Raw genomic sequence first — 20,748 nt, 5'->3', positions numbered from 1 at the left:
CCGTGCTCGAGGTGTCCTCGATGAAGTGTTGGCATGAAACAGTAGCCACCTCCGTTCCATCCCAGGTTTCTGTCCGCCGCTCCTGGACACTGCAGCCACTGTCTGGCTGGAGCACGGAGACCCGGCGCGGGGAAGTGGGCAGTGCACGGCCGCGGTCCCGGAAATCCCTAAGTCCATGCTGCACACAACCCTAAACCTCAGCTTAAACGCAAAGTCCATTCCAACACCTATGTAAAAGCATTTATTCAGTAATTATACACACGAGCGGGAGAGATGCACCAGCAGGGCCGAGCGCGCCGACAAGGCCTCCTCCTGGGTCCAGCGTGAGCCCCTGTGGGAGCCGTGGCCGCGTCCGCCCATGGGGACCTGCCGTGGCTCAGAAGTTCACGTGGCTGCGGATGGCGTTGATCTGCTTCACCATCTCCCGGATGTGTTCACCCCTGTGGGACCACACAGTCACTCGGGTCTGCGAGCGCAAGCAGTGAGTGTGCCGGTGACACCCGCATGCAAGGGCTTCAGCGGAGACGCTCGGGCGGGTGGAGGATCTTGCGCGCTGCCCCACCACTGGGCTCCCACCGCCCCCCGCCCGCGACTCACTCCTCCTTCAGCACTGACTGGATACAGCTGCGCTGGTAGGCGCTGAGGGCCATGGCAGGCTTCTGCGGGCTCAGCGCGCGCGCCATCTTGCGCTGCTGGTAGTCCTTCTTCATGGTCACCTGCGGGGCAGGACAGCCCAGGCTCTGTGTGCTGCACCACCGCTGCCCACAGACCTGCCTGCAGACCCACCCGCCCCGCGCACCTGCTTGATGGCGCGGCCCAGGTGGCGCAGCTGCTCGGGGATGCGCTGTAGCTCCCGCCGCATGTCACGCTCGCGGTCGGACAGCACCGGCAGCTGCGCGTGGACGCGGTGCAGCACCATCTTCATCCTGTGGCGAGGCAGGTGCGCGACTCAAGCTGCGGCGGCCCCAGGCAGCTTCGGCCTGGTGTCTGCGCCCTGGCGCGCCCCGCAGCCACTGACCTGTTCATGAGGTCTTCCTGCTTCTCCTTGGCCTCCTCGTACTTGTCGGCCAGGCGCTCCGCCATCTCCCGCAGATTCTTCCTGGCGGCACAGACCGAGGGGCTGCGGGCTGCACCTGGCAGCAGAGACGCGGAGACACAGACATGGTGGCCCGCCCGCCCCGGCACTTACCTCTCCTCGCGGCAATGGTTGAGGTCCTCCAGCTGCTTCTGTTTCTGGTCGCACAGCAGCCGGACCCTGTGGGGATGCACAATTGTCAAGGCGGCCGTGCACACAGCAGGAGGGCCACGCGGGCAGCAGGGGGGGCCCCACGGGCCGGTACCTGCGCTGGATCTCCTCCTTGGCCAGGTCCTGCTTCAGCACATACTGCTCCCGGAACACCTGTGTGGCGCGGCTCAGCAGCTGCAGGCACTCCTCCGGAGGCGGCGCTGCGGCCTTGTCCGACCACCTGCCAGCAGCTGCCGTCACCTCCCCCGCCCGCGTCAGGGCGGGGCCCTCATGCCAAGTGTCCTCCCGGTGGCCACCGGGTAGTCCCTCTCCCTGCATCTGCCCCTCCCACCCCGTGTCTCGCTGACGGACCACACCCGGTTCCCCTCACACCGGCTGGCAGCACGCAGGGGACACATGGGACAGAGGACCAATGCGCAGGAGGAAAACGGGGCGGGAACCTGGTGGAGCCCCACCGCCCCGAACCGCATACTTCAAAAAGGCAGGATTCGCAACGCTCCGTTGCAAAATGCTTCTGATGTGCTTCTCAAAGGAATCTGGGCTCTCGGCTAGGATGCGGAGGGGAGACTCGGCTGCGGCCTCGTCTTCTCGGGTGCAGAGCAGGGGCGGAGACGCCGGGTGGACCGTGCTTCTGCAAGACACACGGGACTCAGCGCCGTCTTCCGTGGGGGCATCGGTGCAAGTCCCACTGGGGTGTCTACGCAGAGCTGGGAAAACTTGACCAGCCAGAAAACGAGTCTCCAGGGACAGGACAAGAATGCAGCGCTCTGCCCTGCTGGCCACCCTGGGGGAGCCGCCCCCCCTGCCCCACTATCCCCACATGGCCACGGCACGCATGCAGGGCAGGTGTCTGAACGGACTGGGGCGGGCACCACACAACCATCTGTCACACAAACAGACCGTGCGTCTCCAGCGGGGATCCTAGATCCGCCCCAGCCTGGCTGAGGGCTCCCCAAGCAGGACGGCGGAGTATGTGGGGACGTGAGGGGACTTACAGCAAGGGCCGGATGAGGCACTCGTAGCTGCTGGTGATGCAGACCATGGTGGGCCCCAGGATGTCGGGCACGATCCAGAAGCCTCGGATGGGTGCTGGTTGCCTGGAAAGACATGGCCGCAGGGCTGTCACACGCCTGGGATGCACCGCCCTGCAAGAGCACTGAGCTGGGGACCAGAAGGCCATCCTGCTGAGTCCCGGTCACCTCCCATCCCCATCTTGTGCCCTCTCCCGCGCTCCCTCCCCTACGGGCCCAGCTCCTGCACCCACAAACCCCGTCCACGCGCCTTCTGCAACCCACCCTCCCTCCTGGGGCCCACGAGCATGACGGCAGGACAGTGACGCAGTGACCCCGGGACTGAGCTGGGGTCATTCTCTATCCCCTTGCTCCCTGAACGTCCACGGACCAAGTGTCCCTCAGCCAGAAACTGAGCACAGCGCAGCATGCGACAGACAGAAGCGGTCTGTGCCCTCACGGACTCACCTTCAGTAGCGCACCCCGGAGCGCACGAGGAGGGCCTCCGGCAGACATGCGCACGGGAGCCCGCGCTGAAGCCCTGACATGAGCTCGGGGTCATGAGCAAGGACAGGGGCACACGGCGGGTGGCCATCAGGCAGGGGGCTTGACCCACAGCCCCTCAGGTCAGTGGTCGTGTCCGTGGGTGGTCTGCGTGCACCTGACAACGTGAACTCAGCGGCCCATGGGGAGGGGAACACGCGGCCTTACCTGCAGGGCAGCGGCTTGGTGCAGAGGATATGCTCCACGAAGCACTTCTGCTCGGCGGCCAGCTCCTGCAAGCTGTCCTTGTCCTCCTCGTCTGCAGGGGAGGGGCCCAGGGACCCGGTCAGCGACCTGCGCACACAGCACAGGCACCCCCCAGACATGGCCAAGTGCCCGTGCCAGAGCCCGGCCTCGTGTGGGCCGTGCCAGCAAAGCGACTGTGTCCAGGCAGTAGCCTAGACGCAGGCTGACTCCGCATCAGCTCCCCGAAATGCGGCCCCAGAGTGCGCGAGCCACCGCGGCACGTCATGCTCTGGGGCGGGGGGAGCGAGAGCTGTACACCCACCAGGAGATTTAAGTCTCTTCACGAGGGGCGCCTGGGGGCTGAGTCGGCGCAGCGGCTGCTTCGGCTCAGGTCATGATCCTCGGGGCCCTGGGATCACGCCCCACATGGGGCTCCCTGCCCAGCGGGCGTCTGTTTCGCCTCCCCGTCTGCTGCCCCCCTGCTTGTGCGCGCTCGTGCTCTTGCGAATAAGACATCTTAAGTCTGTTCAGTTCCCGAAAGGAAGCCCCACGCACGTGAGCAACCACGCGAGTCTGGCTGATTCGTCCCTCTCCCCATCCCCCCGCGGTGGACCGTCTGGGTCACGTGCCAGCCTGCTCTGTGTGGTCCCCATGCGCAGAGCCACGCAACAGGGAGCCGCAGCGGAGCTGGACCTCACCCCTCCCCTGTGCTGGTGGACATCCCGCTGGATGGCTGGACCGCTGCCCGCTTGGCGGCGACAGATGCCTGGCTGTTGGGCGATCGCGCCAATGCTGCTGCCAAGAGCTGCTTCCTGGTGTGAGTGTGCACACATGTGTGTGTGCCGAGGAGCAAATTGCCGGGTCACACCATGCCGGGTAACACTGTGGGTCACCCGGGGAGGGGCCAGACTGTTGCCCTGCGTGGCACCACGTCCCGGTCCACAAGGCCTGTGCTGACAGTGCTTGCCACGGCCGGTTGGGACTAGCCGCTCTGACAGCCCTGATGTCCAGGGCTCGTGCGGCATCTCCCTTCTGGGACCAACGCTGCCAAATGCGTCTCCCCACGCTTATTGGCCGTGCGCACCTCATCGGCCGAGCCATGTCACTCAAACCCCTTGTCCGTCCCTGAACTGGGCTCTTGTCGTCTGAGGGGCTCCACAAGCCCCTTGCGTACTCCAGCTACCAAGTCCGTGAGCAGATCTGGGCCGGGCACTTCCTTCCACCCCGTGGATGGTCCTTTCGCTTTGTCACAGGGTTTTCTTCCACGAGTTCTACAGTTTCACTTCTGTCATCCCGTCTAAGTCACTCTTGTGTCACGGTGTGAGGAAGGGGTCCAATTCTGTCTTGTCGCGGCTGCATGCACACGTGTCCCAATACCGCGGGTCAGGAAGACCACTCGCCCCGGCCAACCCGTGCTGGGCCCTGCGGAAACCAACAGGGCTGTCCCTCCATTCCACCGACCTACGCAGGTCTCCTATGTCCGCATTGTGCTGGGATCGCCACACCTTCTGGGAGAGGCTCTGAAGTTGGCAAGTATGGGTCCTTCAACTGGATTCTTTTTTTTCAAGACCGTTTTGGCTATTGTAGGGCCCCATTTCAAATGAGTTTTCGGATCAGCTTCTCAATTTCTGCCAATTCAGACCCGGATGGCATGGAGTCTGCATACCGTTAAATGTTGCCATTTTAAAAAGTACTAATTTTCTGGTCCATGAACATGGGATTTTTTTTTTTTTTAAGCTTATTTCAGTAACATTTTGTCGTTTTACGCTTATACTTTCACTTTTGTTAAACTCATTCTCAAGGATTCTCTTCTGAAGCCAGTACAAATGGGACTGTGTGACTCTCCTTTGGATCATTCTCTACTAGTGCATGGAAACACACAGGTGTCTGCAGCCTCAAGCCCTCGGAAACCATCAGCACAAACGCCCTGTAATGGGCACAGAAGACTGCGGTGTCAGAAGGGAGAATTGTGGCTCCGCCTTCCTAACCTTGAAGCCTTTATTTCCTCGGCTCCTTTCCTTGCCTGCCTGCTTGACGATGCCGCTGAACATAGGGGCCGGAGCTGCAGCTCTTACGGGAAAGCGCGGGAGGCAGAACCTGTCACCCACCAGCCCGGATGTCCAGCGGAGGACTCCTGAGCCGGAACCAAGTGCCGGACGCTCAGCGCACTGAGCCGCCCAGGCACCATGACTCCAAACTACTTTCAAACAGAATCCAGGAAACACACTGCAAAGTACAGAAAACTCACCTGACCCAAGAAATTTGTGAAGTTTATGAATCCAAGTGAGCCCAACACTGTGCACGCCGGCCTCGTGAGTGCAGTGGTATCTTGAGGGACACTTGGGATCTGCAAATGGAAGCACAAATGATACGATGGCAGCCGTCAGAGTACTGACAGTCGCCCCAGCAGCCAACAAGCACAGTCTGCAGGACCGTCACACTACTGTGTCAGTGGTTTTGAAATTTGAAGATCTGAATTCCATTTTCAAATACATTTTAAGTATTTTTAAAATAAACACAAGTTGTATTTTTCAACCAAAGAGTTCACCAACACGTATATACATGCTGCCTTTCTATCCCCGCTGTGCATTTATTTACCACTCTTCAAATTAAAATGGAGTGGCCCTGCAGGAACGCCTGTGCCGCACGTGTCCCCCCCACCAAGCTACTCTAGGCAGGGCACAGGGCACAGCACACAGCACACGGGGACAACCGTGGAGCCAGCAGCCCCATCACTGTGCATCCAGGCAGGTGTTGGCTGTTCTTTCTTGATAATGTCGGCTCGCAGGTGGTTTTACATTTAGTTTAAGCTTGAATTCTTTTTTCTTCCTTGTGTGAGTTTACTCCCAACAGGGGGCTTGAACTCATGACCCTGAGATCCAGAGTCACTCGCTCTTCCAGCTGAGCCAGCTGGGCGCCCCAAGTGTATGCTGTTTTGAGTTTCCTTGTTTTTTTAAATACAATTCTTGTCTGACAATCCTTTATATTTACTTATTTTTTTAAGAAAAGATTTGTTGGGGCGCCTGGGTGGCTCAGTGGGTTAAGCCGCTGCCTTTGGCTCAGGTCATGATCTCGGGGTCCTGGGATCGAGTCCCGCATCGGGCTCTCTGCTCAGCGGGGAGCTTGCTTCCCTCTCTCTCTCTCTCTGCCTGCCTCTCCAACTACTTGTGATTTCTCTCTGTCAAATAAATAAATAAAATCTAAAAAAAAAAAAAAAAAGAAAAGATTTGTTTTAGGGAGCATGTGTGCATGCCTGCAAGAGAGAGTTGGGGGTGGGGAGACTCTCAAGCAGAGCCCCCACTGAGCACAGAGCCCAATGTGGGGCTCAAAGTCACGACCCCATGATCCCCACCTCAACCGTCATCAAGAGTCGGACGTGACTGAGACACCCTGAGAATGCTTCACATTTACACGAGGAAGTATGAGGATCCGCTCGCAGTTTCAATGAAATCTCCTATACTTCTGAGCCCTAGTACCAGGGAGACCAGCTAACACTAAAACAAGAGTTCCTGGATATTTACGAATAATTATCCCTGCAACTCGATACTTTCAAAACATTAAACAACTAAAACAAGATACAGAATAATTTACACGCTAAAGCTGATTGAAGATGCAAGTGTTGAGGGACACTGGTTGGCTCAGGGGAGCGCGCAACTTGATCTCGGGGCTGTGAGTTCAAGCCCCATGTTGGGTGTAAAGATTACTTAAAAACAAAATCTTAAAAAAAAAAAAAGTTTGGGGGGCACCTGGGTGGCTCTGCGTTCGGCTCAGGTCATGATCTCAGGATCCTGGGATCGAGACCCCATCGGGCTCTCTGCTCTGCAGGGAGCCTGCTTCCCTCCCTCTCGCCTCTCTGCCTACTACCTCTGTCAAATAAATAAATAAAATCTTAAAAAAAAAATTTCGGGGCACTGGCTGGCTCAGTTGATAGAGTGTGTGACCCTTGCATCAAGGGCATGAGTTCAAGGCCCACGTCGGGCATGCAGCCTACTTGATGAAGAAAAAAGAGGCAGCTGTCCCCCATAATCCCCGAATGAAAACCTCCTTTTGTCTGACAACCCTCTTACTGCTGACTTCACAGTAAGTAAATGCTGCAAAGCGAATGTTAGCGTTTTTGTCCTGTTTTACATGTTGGGCTTCTGCACAACTCCCTCTTCAAACAACATTAGGCTGTTACAAAGCTTTAAAAGCCCTGGTCTGTGGCAGTCCCCTGTCTGAACAATAAAATACTAAAAAGCTTCTCTTCAACTGCCCAAACTTGAGACTTTATGTTAGGCTCAAACCATCTCTTTAGGTCTATGGTTTCCAACGGATTTTCAAAACATGTCTGCACTGAAGTCAACAGGAAAACCTCAGTGCTGGGAAGGAACCAGAAATCTATCACGAAGAGGTAACATCCGTCACTGAGCGGGAATCTGCCAGCACCCCACTATTCAGCAGCCACTCACTCAGTCATTAAAAATCTGGGTATATTTCGGTGACCATGACATGCCCTGAGTACGAACATGAATGAGTCAAAAACCTCCATGACATATCCGCTCTCGGAAAAACTAGGACAAGATCGCCTCCGTCTAAGGTCTCCCAGACACCTGTTCTCTTCATAAGGAACCAAGGAGCGTTGTGTCCCTTACCTCACCGGGTCCCCGTGTCCTCGTTTCTAAATTCTGACCCCTACTGCTTGGACCGTCTAGTCAGATGCGCTCAGTGGGCTCCCCCGGCTGCTCTACTGCACGAGAACCCCGAGCCCTGAAGGCCTGCTGTCCGCTCTGCAGAGCTGGACCTGAGCCGGCGGCTCTAGGGCCTGCAAACAGCAGCTCCCGTCTCCGCCCGGGCCCGGGAAACCTAGAGGAGACTCCAGGAAGAGGTGGAGGGACAGCGGGATCGCAGGGACTGGTATCCGCGGCCTCGCAGGTCATCCAGGGTCACCCCGTTTCAGATGAGAAGATGGAGCTGGAGGGGCTGACAGGAGGCTGGCTCGTGTCAGAGCTGTCCCCAAACACAGCAGGAGCCCGGCTCCTTCTGCTCAGCCCTTGGCACCCCAATGGCCCCGGCTTCCAGGGGCTCAGCAGTCTCGGCAGAAGCTCCCCAGATGCGCACAGAGAAGCCGGAAAGATCTGGTAGCGGCCCAGGTCAGTTCACAGAGACAAAGGTAAAAGGACCGCGTTCACCCGGTCATACGACGTGTCTAGAAGCAAAACAGGTTTTAAAGCCGTAGCGTCTCAGTGGCCTGTTGTGACCGGATTTTTAACATTTACTAAGGTTTGTGTAGATTCCGGATTTGAATCATGACATAAGCTTTGAACTGGACCAGGAAAATTCCCCGCTGGGTCTGGAAGGCTCCAGACGGCAGACCGGCTGAGAACCTGGGAAGCCCGCCCGGCCTCTCTTGGTCCTGGAGGGCACTCAGGGCTCGTTGGGCCTCTGTATGCCTGGGAGCAGCCCGGCCCCGGCCCCGTACACGCAGGACCCCGTTACCTCTGTGCAGTCTGATGGGACAAGAAAAGTCCGAATCGAAGGGGTCGTCGTCCCCAGCGGCGAGTGTCAGGGCGAGCTCCAGCTCCACGCACTCGAACACGTACAGAGACGGAACGAGGTCGGCCCTGGAGTCCCAGGACTTCTCCGACTGCGGAAGCAGCAGTGCTGTCTAAGACAATCTAGTCTGTCCTGCCCGACAGCACCCCCGCCCTCACCTCCCGACCAAAGGAGACCAGAGGATAGAACAGCTTCTCGTTTCCCGGAAATGCAAATCAGGTTCCAAAGAGCCCACTTGGGGGCTGCCCGGCTCCCTGTGTTTGTCACTAGAGGCCACACCTCGGGACGGGCCAGCCAGGGAAGCCGCATCCCCGTGCTGCGAGACAGAGCCCGCCTGCTCCCTGCCTTCACCCCAACTAGGACGCCTCCCCCCACAACTCCCCACCCCAACCCCCGGCGCCCAACTCACTGTCTGGTCGTCTTCCTCCTCCCCCTCCAGCACGACACAGTGGTACAGCACTCCAGACTCGGTGGCGATCACCAGGATGTTGGGGACGCAGGGCAGGCAGAGGATGGCGCATGCATCATAGCCGTAGTTGTCTTCCGCTGCGGGGTGCATGGGCAGTGGGCCCAGCAGCTTCCCCACACCCCCGGCGCTGCGGGAACAGGGACACACGCTGGTGGGCCTCCGCAGAGGGAACCATGCCACTCCCAGCCTGGCTTGGACCAAGGTCCTGTGGCCGGCGCACCCCGCCCCGCCTGTCCCCGAGCTTGGCACCTGTCTCTCCCGACTCGGCTCTCCCCCTGGTGCTTCTCAACCAGAGACGTCTGCACCCGAGGGACAGGAACAATGTCTGAAGACATTCCTGGTTGTAACGGGTTGGGGAGGTGTTTACTGGTGCGTGGAGGAACAGAGGGTGCTGGTCAGCTCAAACGTCCCTACTGTGGAGGCTGAGAAACCAGGCTCCAATCTAGGCCCCTTTCCCTCATCGCGCCACTGACGGTCTACTGACCGACCCCTGCCATCAGCCCCAGGGAGACCCTCGCTGCCAAACCCTCAGCTGCTTCCTGAGGCCACTCAGGCCCCCCCCCCACCCCTCAACACCTGTGCTTGGTCCCCTCCCCCAACACAGTCCCGAGGACCAGCGCTCCCCGGATTCTGTTGCAAGCCCCACTCCCTCCCGCTCCACACATGCACAAGAGCACGCTGGAAAATGCAGAGACTCTCCGGGGCTTCGGACACAGTGTTTCTGTAGAGACGCCGTCACTGAGTGCCGGGGGACACCCCAAGGGACAGACATTCAGCTGAGGAAGCAGATGTGTAGTGAGAACTACCACACGTGGGCAGAGTGTGACAACACGGGAAAGCACGAAAGGAACGTGGGGACAGACAGTGAAGGAAGGCGGCGCCTATGTGGCTCAGAGGGTTGAACGTCCGACTCTGCATTTGGCACAGGTCGTGATCTCAGTCTCGTGAGATTGAGCCCCGCACGGGGCTCAGCGCTCAGTGCTGAGTCTGCTTAGTCTCTCCCCTTCCCACTGCCCCTGCCGCACGTGCCCTCTCCCTCTCTACGATAAACATTTTCCCCTAAGACATTATCCATGTATTTGAGAGCAGGGGGAGCAGCAGCAGAGGCAGGCTTCCCGCTGAGCAGGGAGCCCGATATGGGACTTGATCCCAGACCCCAAGATCACAAACTGAGCCAAAGGCAGATGCGTAACTCAGCCATCCGGGCGTCCCTAAGTGAATCTTAAAAACAGAAAACCACCCCAAGTGAGATGAGAAAGGGGTCAGGAATGAATGAGATCAACGGCAAAGCGGCTATTCCGGGAGGAGGCTGTGAACGCTGCAAGGAACAGCTCTGGAAAGTTCTGAAAGCACGGATGTCAAGTACCCACAGGAAGGAGACTGCATAGTGGGAACAGGAGCGGTCTAGGCCAACTGAGCTCCAGGAGGGCGGCCCAGGACCAGCGGACCTGGGCTGTCTCAGGGGTGACACTCAAGGCTCAGAGCCATGCATTTGCAGGAGGAATGTGACAGTCGCGAAGGCAGGACGTGGAGGGAGAACTGGGACTCGGGGCCGCTGGTGGAAGGGGAGAGGCTCTGCGCAGAAGATGCGGAGGGTCCAGAGCCAGAATGAGGGGATGGAGAGAAGGGGGTTCGCACTCCAGGAATTGTCAGGGTGAAATCAAGAGAATTGGGGACTGGCCTAGACTAGATGTACAAGCACGCAGAAGGTGTCCTGCTGGGCGGCGACAGGCTAATGGCATTGGCACAGAATCTCCCAGACAGGGTCCTGTGTGGAAGCTGGAGCACGTTCGGGTCACGGAGAAGCCGACGGGAGAAAGTCCTCACAACCCTGCGCCCAGTGAGCTCTTGGCCTTTGTCTCCCTTGTGGCTCCGCTCCCCCTCCTCGCGCTCTGGGGTCACTTCCGTGGCATCTGCACGCAGATGCCCCCAGTCCAAACTCCCATGTCAGCAGCAACCTGGTGTCGCAGGCCAGCCGCCCCCCCCCCACCCTGCACGGCCCCACAGCCCCACCCGGATCTGCCTCGGCTACTACCTGTTGAGCCTGTTCAAGACTGAAGCACAATGTTCAGCCTCTAACCAGAGGCCTTTCTGGTTACAAACCCGCCCCCAATTATCTTCCCTTGACTCGCCCATCCTGACTCCGATCTTCTGCTCCAGCGTCTGCCTCTTCTCCCCAGGCCTGCGTTTCCAGCTGTCTGAGAAGCGCTCCCACGTTCCTGTCCCACAGGCAGCCGGACGAGCCCTCGGTACCAGCGCTGCCCGCCGCCCCATTAGCTGCCCCTGCGGACCATGGCACTCGCACGAGAGGGTCACCCCTCGCCCGGCCAGCAGCCAGGTCTCCCAGATCCTCCCTCTGTACCATCTACTGTGGGCACCTCTCCCCGCTTCCAAACGGTGCAGTCCTGGTCCTGCAGGCGGTCGGCACCGTGTGCAACTGCGCCTTCAAACGTCTCTCTGCCCCCGCGTGTCCCTTACCAACCACCTTACCCTTCTGTTAAGAAGCCATCACCGGCTTCCCACAGCCCTACTCCTATACAGGAAAATCCCATGTTCCTTTTCTTAAACGTTTTTTTTTTTTACAGATTTTATTTATCTGACAGAGAGAGAGTTCACAAGTAGGTAGAGAGGCAGGCAGAGAGAGAGGAGGAGCAGGCTCCCTGCTGAGCAGAGAGCTGGACGTGGGGCTCGATCCCAGGACCCTGGGCTCATGACCCGAGCCAAAGGCAGACACTTAAGACTGAGTGGCCCAGGCACCCCGACCTCACATTCCTTAACTGGGTGTCTTAACTCCATCACATTCTCCATGGCAGATACTGCCAGCTCTGTGACCTGATGCCGTGTCCCAGGAACCCCTGCTCCTGCCACAAATGTCCCATCGCTGGGCCGTGACTGACACGTGCCCGTGCTTTCATACTCCCTGGGGGCACCCCTCCCCGGCCCTTGGGGAATCCTGCACTAGACACGCGGCCTCTCCGAGAAATCTTCCCTCCCTCCTCCAGTGTGACCCTCTCTCCCTCCCCTGAGTCTCACTGTCTCTGTGCCACTAGCGCTGTCGGGGTACAATCGGAATTTTCAACACCAGACTGCCGTGTCTGCCCTTCCCCTCGGCGCCTCGCTCGCCTATGTCACCTTGTTCACGGTATGTCTGTGGCTAATGGCGAGGAAGTCAGAGGCCAAATGCTCAGAACCAGTCTTTTCACGGAAACCAAGCCCTACAGGGCCGCCGTGCTCCTGCAGCCTGAAAACCACGGCGCCCAGATTCCGCAGTGGCAGCTGTGCTCCGGGCAGTGGCGCCCCCACTCACCTGTGTGCCAGGCTGATGTACGTGAGGAAGGTCTCCCCGTTCTCACACAGGATGTACAGCGGGTGCGCCACGACCTCGCCCTTGCCCTTCTGCGCGAACACGCTCCTCGGGACGGCGCATAGCGGCCCGAAGTCAAAGGCGACGGCCGTCTCCCCCAGGGACGCTGAATACGCCCTCCTGCGGAGACAGGTAAAGCCCGGGCCTGTTAGGAACGAAACAGCAGCAGCAGGAACCAGGGATGGAATTTGCATTCAGTGAGGAAGGGAAAGAAAGAAAACAAAAACCCCACACCCAAATGACAGAAGCGTTGGCCTACAGCGAGGCTCCGGCTCCAGCAGCTTAAACCCGCAGACACACACGAACCAGAGACGAAGAAAGCCTGAAAAGCCACTGAGAATGGCATAGGTTCCTGCCACACATCTGGGAATCTGACAGCCCCCCACCCCCAGCTCGTGATAGCAACGCCCGAGACCCAAGAAAGGAGCACGCGACGCAGCGTCAGCGAAGGATGTCACGAAGGAAGTGGAGGGGAGGAACCCTGACGGGCTGCGATCTGAGCTCAGAGCCAGAGGACGGGTGGGAGCACGGGTAAGGGTGGGCTGCGTGAGAACGAGGGGTGAGGTGGCTGAGGTGGCTGGGCCCAGAGCCGGGGCACAGGGCGGGAGAGGAGTGGCGGGGGGCAGGCAGGGGATGCCTGCTGGAAATCGGCGGGGCGGGGCAGCAGGGACGCACAGCCCTCTGCTTTATACCCAAGTGTCCCCCGGCTGCTGTGCGAGGAGACACAAAGGAGACCACAAGACGTTTCATTTTCTCTTTAATATTTTCCCGTAGGCGTTCCCAATTTCCTACAGAAAACACACACGACCTTTGTAATTACGGCAGACAAGTGATAAACGTGCTGTCTTTGGGGGCGCTTGGGGGGCTCAGTCATTAAACGTCTGCCTACAACTCCGGTCATGACCCCGAACTCCTGCTCAGTGGGAAGTCTGCTTCTCCCTCTCCCTCTGCTGCTTCCCCTGCCTGTGCCCTGTGTCAAATAAATAAAATCTTTAAAAAAAGAAAAAAAAAGAGAGACACCCCGTCTGTGTTTTGAAGGTTGGTATAACTGCTCATCCAGGAAGACCGCAGCCCCACATGAGGCTCCGAACACGGGTGTTTTCTCGCCGCTGAGAGTGTGCTGGTCAGCGACAGAAAACCTTGAGTGTCTGTGAAAAGCACATCTGTGATCCCAATAAGCTGAAAAACCGTTTCCAGACACGAAGAACAACTTACCCTTTATTGAGTATCAGGCTTTCCTCCTCCGCCTCTGAAAGCACGATGACTCTGGCAGGAGTCTGAGGCTCGCGCAGAGAGTAAACCCTAGGAGTGGGTGGGAGAGAGCTGCACTCAGAGCTCTGCCATCCCGAGTCTGCCCTTGGTCTGGCAGGTCGCTGCTTTGGTGCCGTCCTGCCAGGCTCATGACCGTGTCTCTGCCGGAGCGGTGCGCTGCACCTGCTCTCCAACGACGGCACCTCCAAAAACTCTCCCCATTGTCACGAAGTCCCTCCAAGTGTCCTGCAGGCCGTCCTGCCCCACTCCCCCATCCTGAGGCCCTGGGCACACGCCCCCATCCAGGTGCCGCCCGACTGCCCTGAGCAGCCCAGCTCCCCTGTGCCACCTGCCCCTGCCTGGTGCACACAAGCCTTGTAGAGGAGCCGCATGCGTGGCAGCCCCGGGCCACGGGGAGGGACGCTGGGTCCCAGTCTATAGGCACTGCCCTTACACAAAGATGCAGTATCACATCACCCCTACTTTCCCAAAGGGAAGTATAAAACGGGAAAAATTTTTTCTTGCCAGCATCATTTGATTTAAAATAACGTAAACTTTCGCAGCGCGTGGCAGCAGTGCGGAGAACTATCTAAAGGCCAGTATCGTTGTTAGCAACCCGACATCACCTACAAACCCTCACTGAGTTAATCACTCACCTCCACAACCTTGAGAAACTCTGAACATCGTTTGTTCCACTACCAGTAAAATGTCTTACCAGAGATTTCTGATGAAAACATGACCCAACAGCACACACGCACTGCGGTCTCTCTGCGAGTAAGCAGCGCTGACTTTAAATCAAATGTGCCTGCCGGAAGGGACGCGCATGGCGGGGGGCATGGGGGCCAGGGGTGGGTAGGGAGAGCTTGGTGCCTGGAAACTGTCAACAGGGTCCAAAGCTTAGGATACACAGTAACTACCCGTATGTGTCTTTTTGTTTGTTTCTTTAGAGAGTAGAAAGGGACAGAGTGACGGGGAGAGAGAACCTCAAGCCGACTCCGCATTGACCACAGAGGCTGACGTGGGGCTCAATCTCAGGACCCTGAGATCACGACCTGAGCTGAAACCAAGAGTCGGACGCTCAACCAACCGAGCCCCCCCAGGTTCCCCATGTTTAAAAAAGAACCTTCAACAGCTGAGACCAAATACATCTCCTCTCAAGCTTAACTACAGGAAGGTCTGGGCTAGCGCCCTTTCCTGCCGCCCAGTTTCCCAGGGGAGGAAAAGACGACCAGAGGAGGGGCGCCTGGGGGCTCAGTCAGTGCAGTGTCTGCCTTCGGCTCAGGTCATGATCCCGGAATCCTGGGATGAAGTCCTGCATCAGGCTCCCTGCTCAGCGGGGAGTCAGCTTCTCCCTCTCCCTCTGCCCCTCCCCGGGCTTGTGTTCTCCTTCACTGACAAGTAAAATCTTTTTAAAAAGACAAACGTAGGGCGCCTGGGTGGCTCAGTGGGTTAAAGCCTCTGCCTTTGGCTCAGGTTGTGGTCCCGGAGTCCTGGGATCGAGCCCCACATCGGGCTCTCCGCTTCCCCCTCTCTCTCTGTCAGGGAGCCTGCCTCCTCCTCTCTCTCTGCCTGCCTCTCTGCCTACTTGTGATCTCTGTCTGTCAAAAAAATAAATAAATAAAATCTTAAAAAAATAATAAAATAAAAAATAAGTAAAAACACAGACGTGCTGAAAGACCAAGAGAGGGGCATCAGGAGTCCTTCCTTGGACATAACAACCTCTGTGGCAGGAGGGTGTCCAGCTCCAAAGCCAGATGGGCAGGGAGGGAGACACTCCACCAGATTCAGGGGGGCTTATAATGTGGGGAGACGGGCTCTCGTGTCCTCGCGGAATCCACATGTGCCGCAGGAAGCTGCAGGTCCCAGGTAAGGAATTCCTGAGTGAACCGGACAGGTCACAGCCTGGGGTTGGGGGCTTGTGAATGCTACGCAGTATCTACCACTCACACATCACACATCAGGGGGTGGGCTGGAGCAGTGTGAGAAAGGACTGTGGGACTGATGCCCAGGTCCCTGTGGCTGTTGGAGGGCAGAGCAGTCACCCTCCAGGACAGCAGGGTGGTCACCATGATGCCACAGGAAAGACTGCAATGGCGGCACGAGTGCGAGGACCCTCCCTCTCCAGAGAGGCCCTGGGCCCGACCGCGGACAGAGCCAGTGGGAGACAGTGCTCCTCAGTGATGAGCAGCCCCTGAAGTGACACACAACGTTTATACAGAGGAGCCGTGTCAATGGAGGCCACCAGCAGCAGATGGGGCCAGACGACCCGGAAATCAGGCTCGGACCCATTGCCTGCCAGCCAGCCAGCCTCAGCTCCCTTCACTCCCGAGGAAGCAGGAGGCAGCCCCCTTCCTGCACATCACCCCGCCTCCAAGTGTGGGGGCAGAAGCAAGAGCCAGATCAGGTCATGCCCTCTGCACAAGTGTCCCCTCCCCTGGGGTCTGGCCTGTGTGACGGGCCAGGACCCAGAACTGGTATGGACTGGACATCAGAGCTCCGAACTGGACACACTGAGTTGAGCAGCTGAAAGTAACCAGACAGCGATGAGATCTGTGTAAAAGGCCCAGAAGGGGTCATCAGCCAGCGGTAAAGGAGGAGCTTGCAGGGCACAGTTAAAAGTGGTGAGGAGGGGGGGCGCCTGGGTGGCTCAGTGGGTTAAGCCGCTGCCTTCAGCTGGGGTCCTGGGATCGAGTCCTGCATCAGGCTCTCTGCTCAGCGGGGAGCCTGCTTCCCTCTCTCTCTCTGCCTGCCTCTCTATCTACATGTGATTTCTCTCTGTCAAATAAATAAAATCTTAAAAAAAAAAAAAAGTGGTGAGGAGGGAAGACGAAGCTGTCTGCAGCTCGGTGGAGTCCTGACACAGCTTTTACATAAGGCAGATCCAGGAAGCTAACTACGTAAATACCACAGAATTCTCCGTAGGAATAGGGCCTTTAATCAGAGTTCAAAACCTGTCCAATCAAACCAGCTCGTTTTACGGAGCTGGAAACTGAGCTCCTCTCAAGTTTAAGATCTCCAAGACAGAAGTGGCATGCTCCTCTCAAGTTTAAGATCTCCAAGACAGAAGTGGCGTGTTAGGACGAGAATTCAGATCTCTCAACTCCCAGTTATACTCTCTGCTCCCCACGGGGCATCGCCTCCAGCAGAGCACCAGGAGAGGGGTTAGGGTTAGGCTCCTGGGCAGGTTAGCGAAGAAGTGTCAAGGTGGGAGGCCTGACTGGGCAGATGAGCAGTAATTAAGGCCTCGAAGTTAGCGCAGTCGGACAGCCCGCTGGGCCTGAGTGCGGAGAGCAGCCTGAGACAGGTGCTGTGATCCCCAGTGACCCACCTGGGGGCCCACCGGCCGTCCCTGTGCAAAGCTAGAGACAGAAAGACATCGCACCTTATCACGTTGTCTGACGTCAAGAGCACGACATGGGGGTCCAGCAGCTCACTGGGGTACCAGGCGGCGTGCTTCAGCGTCAGAGATGGAGAGCTGGTGAGAAATCTCTCAGCGACGGGAGTGGTACTGAAATGAAGACAGTAGTTTGTCCAAAACTTTCTGCAGAATGTGGACCAAAGACCTTCTATGGGAAAACCTATCTTAACACTCTACTCTCATTCCCTTCGCCATCTTTCTTCCTCCCACATTTTGCCGAGAAGAGCACTCGAAGCCCCCATTCAGTGAGCACACAAGAGGACCCACACGAAACCAATTTCTAAATCAGAGTTTCACACCGGCCCTCATGAGGGACTCCACACACACTAACTGCTGCGGCTGCCTTACTGGCCTGGGAAGAGAATCAGACACTATGTTCTAACCGCGGAAACGGGGAAACGGATTTTTTCCTTTTTTTTTCGGAAACAGATTTTAGAAATGAAACGTTGCAGAACTAAAGGCGGTTTCTATCTTACGCTCGTCAACACATCTTTCAGGCTCTGGCTTTTCCAGATTGTTGAAAAGATACAAAAATTAAGATTAGTTAAATTAAACTGACTCACATGTAGTAACTGCTTTTCAAAAGTTATCTTATTTCTACACACACGACCAAGCTGAACTCCGGTTAGCCGGCTATGAGCCGTCAGGCAGAAGGGCAGGCTCGCAGGCAGGTGCAGATCTTATCAGCAGGAAGCCCGGGTGCGGCCCAGCTGGCGGCCTGTACTGTTGGATCCGCAGCACAGACAATGTAGCTGGCGAACCAAGGGGCCTGAGCCGCTGTCCGCGTGTGTTCCAAACCGACAAACGATAAACGGATATTCAACTTACCTGCAGTTCACTGTTGATTTTCCGCCTTCAAATTCAGAGTTCTTCCCCCATCTCTTAGGTAGCTCTAACACCGTAAGTCCTTTGGTTCCCACAAGCGCTATGTGATGCTGCGTTGGACTTAACAGGACTTCGTAGACTTCAAACAGGGGCGGATTTATGCAGAGCAATCTCTGGAAAACAAAGCAAACTGGTCACAGTTCACGTTGCAGTAATTACGCGGTAATTCCTAGAAAGCACGACTGTCCCGGAGTAGTTTGGTCGGGCACCGGAGGCAGGCGCTGCTTTCCTCGCCGGGAACTGCAGGGCAGTGACGCCTCCTGGGCTAGGGACTCACTGGAGATTTTTAACCACTGAGATCGGGACATAACATAAACCGCACCAGACTTCCTTCCCTTGAAAAACAAACACTACACATCAATGGCCTTTTTATGACCCACACCTGGGCTAGGGACTCACTGGAGATTTTTAACCACTGAGATCGGGACATAACATAAACCGCACCAGATTCCCTTCCCTTGAAAAACAAACACTACACATCAATTGCCTTTTTATGACCAAACTCCAGCCTGCCCTGGACAGTCTCTATGCCCACTCAGGTCAGCCTATGTCCACAAAGCCACCAGGCTCTGTCAGCCTCTGCGTCTCTCGACAGCTCTTCCTTCTCCTTCTGCGGCGGCTGTCACAGTTGGGAAGACCTCCTGACACACTACCCCGATCTTCCAGCTGGGGTACGTGTGTCTCCTCTGCACTCTGGATGACTCTGTCGCGGTCCTTGTCAGCCTGCACTGAGGTCACCCCGACCGTCCTGCACAGCTAACCGAATTCCTGACACTGTGTCCTTCCTTGTGTACCCTCAGCACAATGCATGGCATAAAGCCGGCTCCAGGTGTTTCAGCGCAGCAAGAAGTGAACTCAGAGCGTTCATAACTGGCGGCTGCTGTTCGGTATCAGGAACGGGACCGGGACAGAAGAGCTTCAAGAGCTCGTGCGGTCAGACCCGCACAGCAGAATCACAGAGCCACGGCATTTTCGGGGGTTCTCAAAACTGCTTGTCCCCGTGTCACCAGCCCTCACAACAACGCACTTCCTCGGAGCGGCATGTCCTGCTGCTTCTCTCCTGACCACCCACACCCCCATCTTCTGTCCTTTCTACTTCCACTCATAAAGCAGGAGACGCCAACGTATCACTCACCCTCCCGTAAGGAGAAACCCTCAGCCAGGATCTTTCCACACACCACCACTCTGCACACAGCACATGAGGAGCGCTCTACCGCCCGTCTCCCTGCTGCGGCTCAGCGGCCTTTCGCTGAGTCCAGCCAAGTGCATGTGTCTCCCGTCGGTGGTCCTCGCTGACTCCACCATCTTTCTGTCCGATCGGGTCCATCTCAAACCGAACAGAGGCCACTGCTCTCGGAATATATTTACCCTCCAAACACCTGAGATCATGCGTGACAATTACAAACATAGGGGCTTTGCTTTACTTGGTTTCTGAAGTCACTATTCTCCTTTAATCAACGTTTAAATCTGCAACTCACGCGGGGCCGCTTTCTTGCCGGTGAGATTCTGGAAGGCTGAGAGCCACTCAGCCCTCAGTTTCCTGAGTGCCACCCGCTCGGGCAGCCTGGGAAGAACGGGGATACAAAAGCAAGACTGACAGGCATGACCCTGCCTCGGTGGCGGTGGAGTAGAAAAGAGGGACAGCGAACACCATGGACTTAATCAGGGCCGCTCTACGTGCTGCTGAACAGGGCCGCCCAGCGCCTCCGATCACTCTGGCCAACAGAAATTTTACAGGAACAGAGGGTCAACTTGGGACCGGTCTTCAGAACCCCAGAAACACCCCCGCACCTTGATAAAACCCCCGCATTTCTCCCCCGCAGGCACTGGGCAGGGGCCCACGACAGAAGGCACGAGTCAGAACGGGCGACACCTCTAATACGTTTTCCAGTCTTTAGAAGACCCGCACGCGTGTACCACGGACGACCGTCCCCTCAGGCCAGCGCTGGACCGCAGGAAGCCCAGCGCGCCGCTGCTCGCGTGCACGTGCTTGTGCTCACCCAGAGCCCAGGCAGCTCCTGCCCGACCCGGCGGCGGCTCATCCTCTAGCGGGGAGAGGAAGCAGGACCGGGGACCCCTCCTCCACGTCGGCACGAAACCGCGAGCGGCCGCTTCCAGACCGACCCCGACTCGGCGCTCACAGCGACCGCGGCAGGAGGTCGAATCTGTCCCCGCGACCTGGCGGGTGTCGCCCCACGAAAACGGAGTCTCAGACCCAGCCCGCCGTGCTCGCCTGCTGGGTTTCGCCTCGGAGCACCTGCACACGGCTCCCCGGCCGCGCCCCCGGCCCGGGCCCCCCGAGAGCACGCGGGCGTCCGCAAGCCTCCGCCGGGGAACGGAGCCCGGCCACGTCAGGCTACGAAGCGGCCGCGCCGAAGCGGAAGGCGGGGGGGGGGGGGGGGGGGGCGGGGCGCGAGGAGAGCCGGGGGCGCCGCGCCCCCCGCGCAGCACGCGCGGCCCGGCCCACCTGGTACTGGGACAGGGACGGCTCCTCGCCCGCGCCGCCGCCCCGCAGGCGCACCACCAGGAACGAGCCGCCGTCGCCGTCCCACAGGAAGAGCTCTCCGCCCAGCCCCACGACCAGGCTCCTCGTCAGCGGCGGCGGCGGCGCGGACGGCGACGGGCACGCCGGCTTCTCAGCCTCGCCGGGGCTCTGGCTCTTCAGCCCTTCGCGGAGTCGCAGGAACACGACGTGGTTGGGCAGCCAGGACTGCCACGGCTCCGCATCTCCCGTGGGGCCCTCCGCCGCTGCCATCTTAACCCGACTGCGCGCGTCGCCCCCGTGATGCCGCGCGCCGCTGAGCACAGCCCATCCGCGGCCCGCCGGCGCGCTCCGGCCAATCA

The 20,748-nt window shown here is 58.1% G+C and overlaps 1 protein-coding gene across 1 annotated transcript; it reads right to left on the bottom strand.

Annotated features, from left to right (window-relative positions):
* Positions 1–231: 231 nt before the first annotated feature.
* Positions 232–20,738, bottom strand: NUP88 (nucleoporin 88). Its single transcript, XM_082707833.1, has 17 exons — positions 20,372–20,738; positions 17,848–18,017; positions 16,984–17,109; positions 13,566–13,652; positions 12,294–12,470; positions 8,927–9,113; positions 8,461–8,608; positions 5,234–5,332; positions 2,968–3,058; positions 2,242–2,343; positions 1,719–1,877; positions 1,341–1,466; positions 1,190–1,255; positions 1,019–1,099; positions 800–926; positions 598–716; positions 232–440 (listed from the first exon to the last, which is right to left on the bottom strand). The coding sequence occupies exons 1-17, from the start codon at positions 20,657–20,659 to the stop codon at positions 377–379; spliced, it is 2,217 nt and encodes a 738-aa protein (XP_082563959.1). The 5' UTR covers positions 20,660–20,738; the 3' UTR covers positions 232–376.
* Positions 20,739–20,748: the final 10 nt, after the last annotated feature.

Source organism: Mustela nivalis (genome assembly GCF_964662115.1).
Source record: "Mustela nivalis genome assembly, chromosome: 17".
NCBI classification, from domain to species: Eukaryota; Metazoa; Chordata; class Mammalia; order Carnivora; family Mustelidae; genus Mustela; species Mustela nivalis.
Note: the sequence above shows the minus strand (reverse complement) of the source record. Positions and strands in the feature narration are given on the sequence as shown.

Bases quoted from the DNA above. Each gene is read 5' to 3' on its own strand.
- NUP88 (XM_082707833.1), bottom strand. From the start codon at position 20,659: ATGGCAGCGGCGGAGGGCCCCACGGGAGATGCGGAGCCGTGGCAGTCC. The intron at 17,110-17,847 runs GTAAGTTGAATA...TCTTCATTTCAG, and splicing joins AAATCAACAGTGAACTGCAG to TACCACTCCCGTCGCTGAGA. The intron at 1,100-1,189 runs GTAAGTGCCGGG...CTGTGCCGCCAG, and splicing joins AACCATTGCCGCGAGGAGAG to GAAGAATCTGCGGGAGATGG.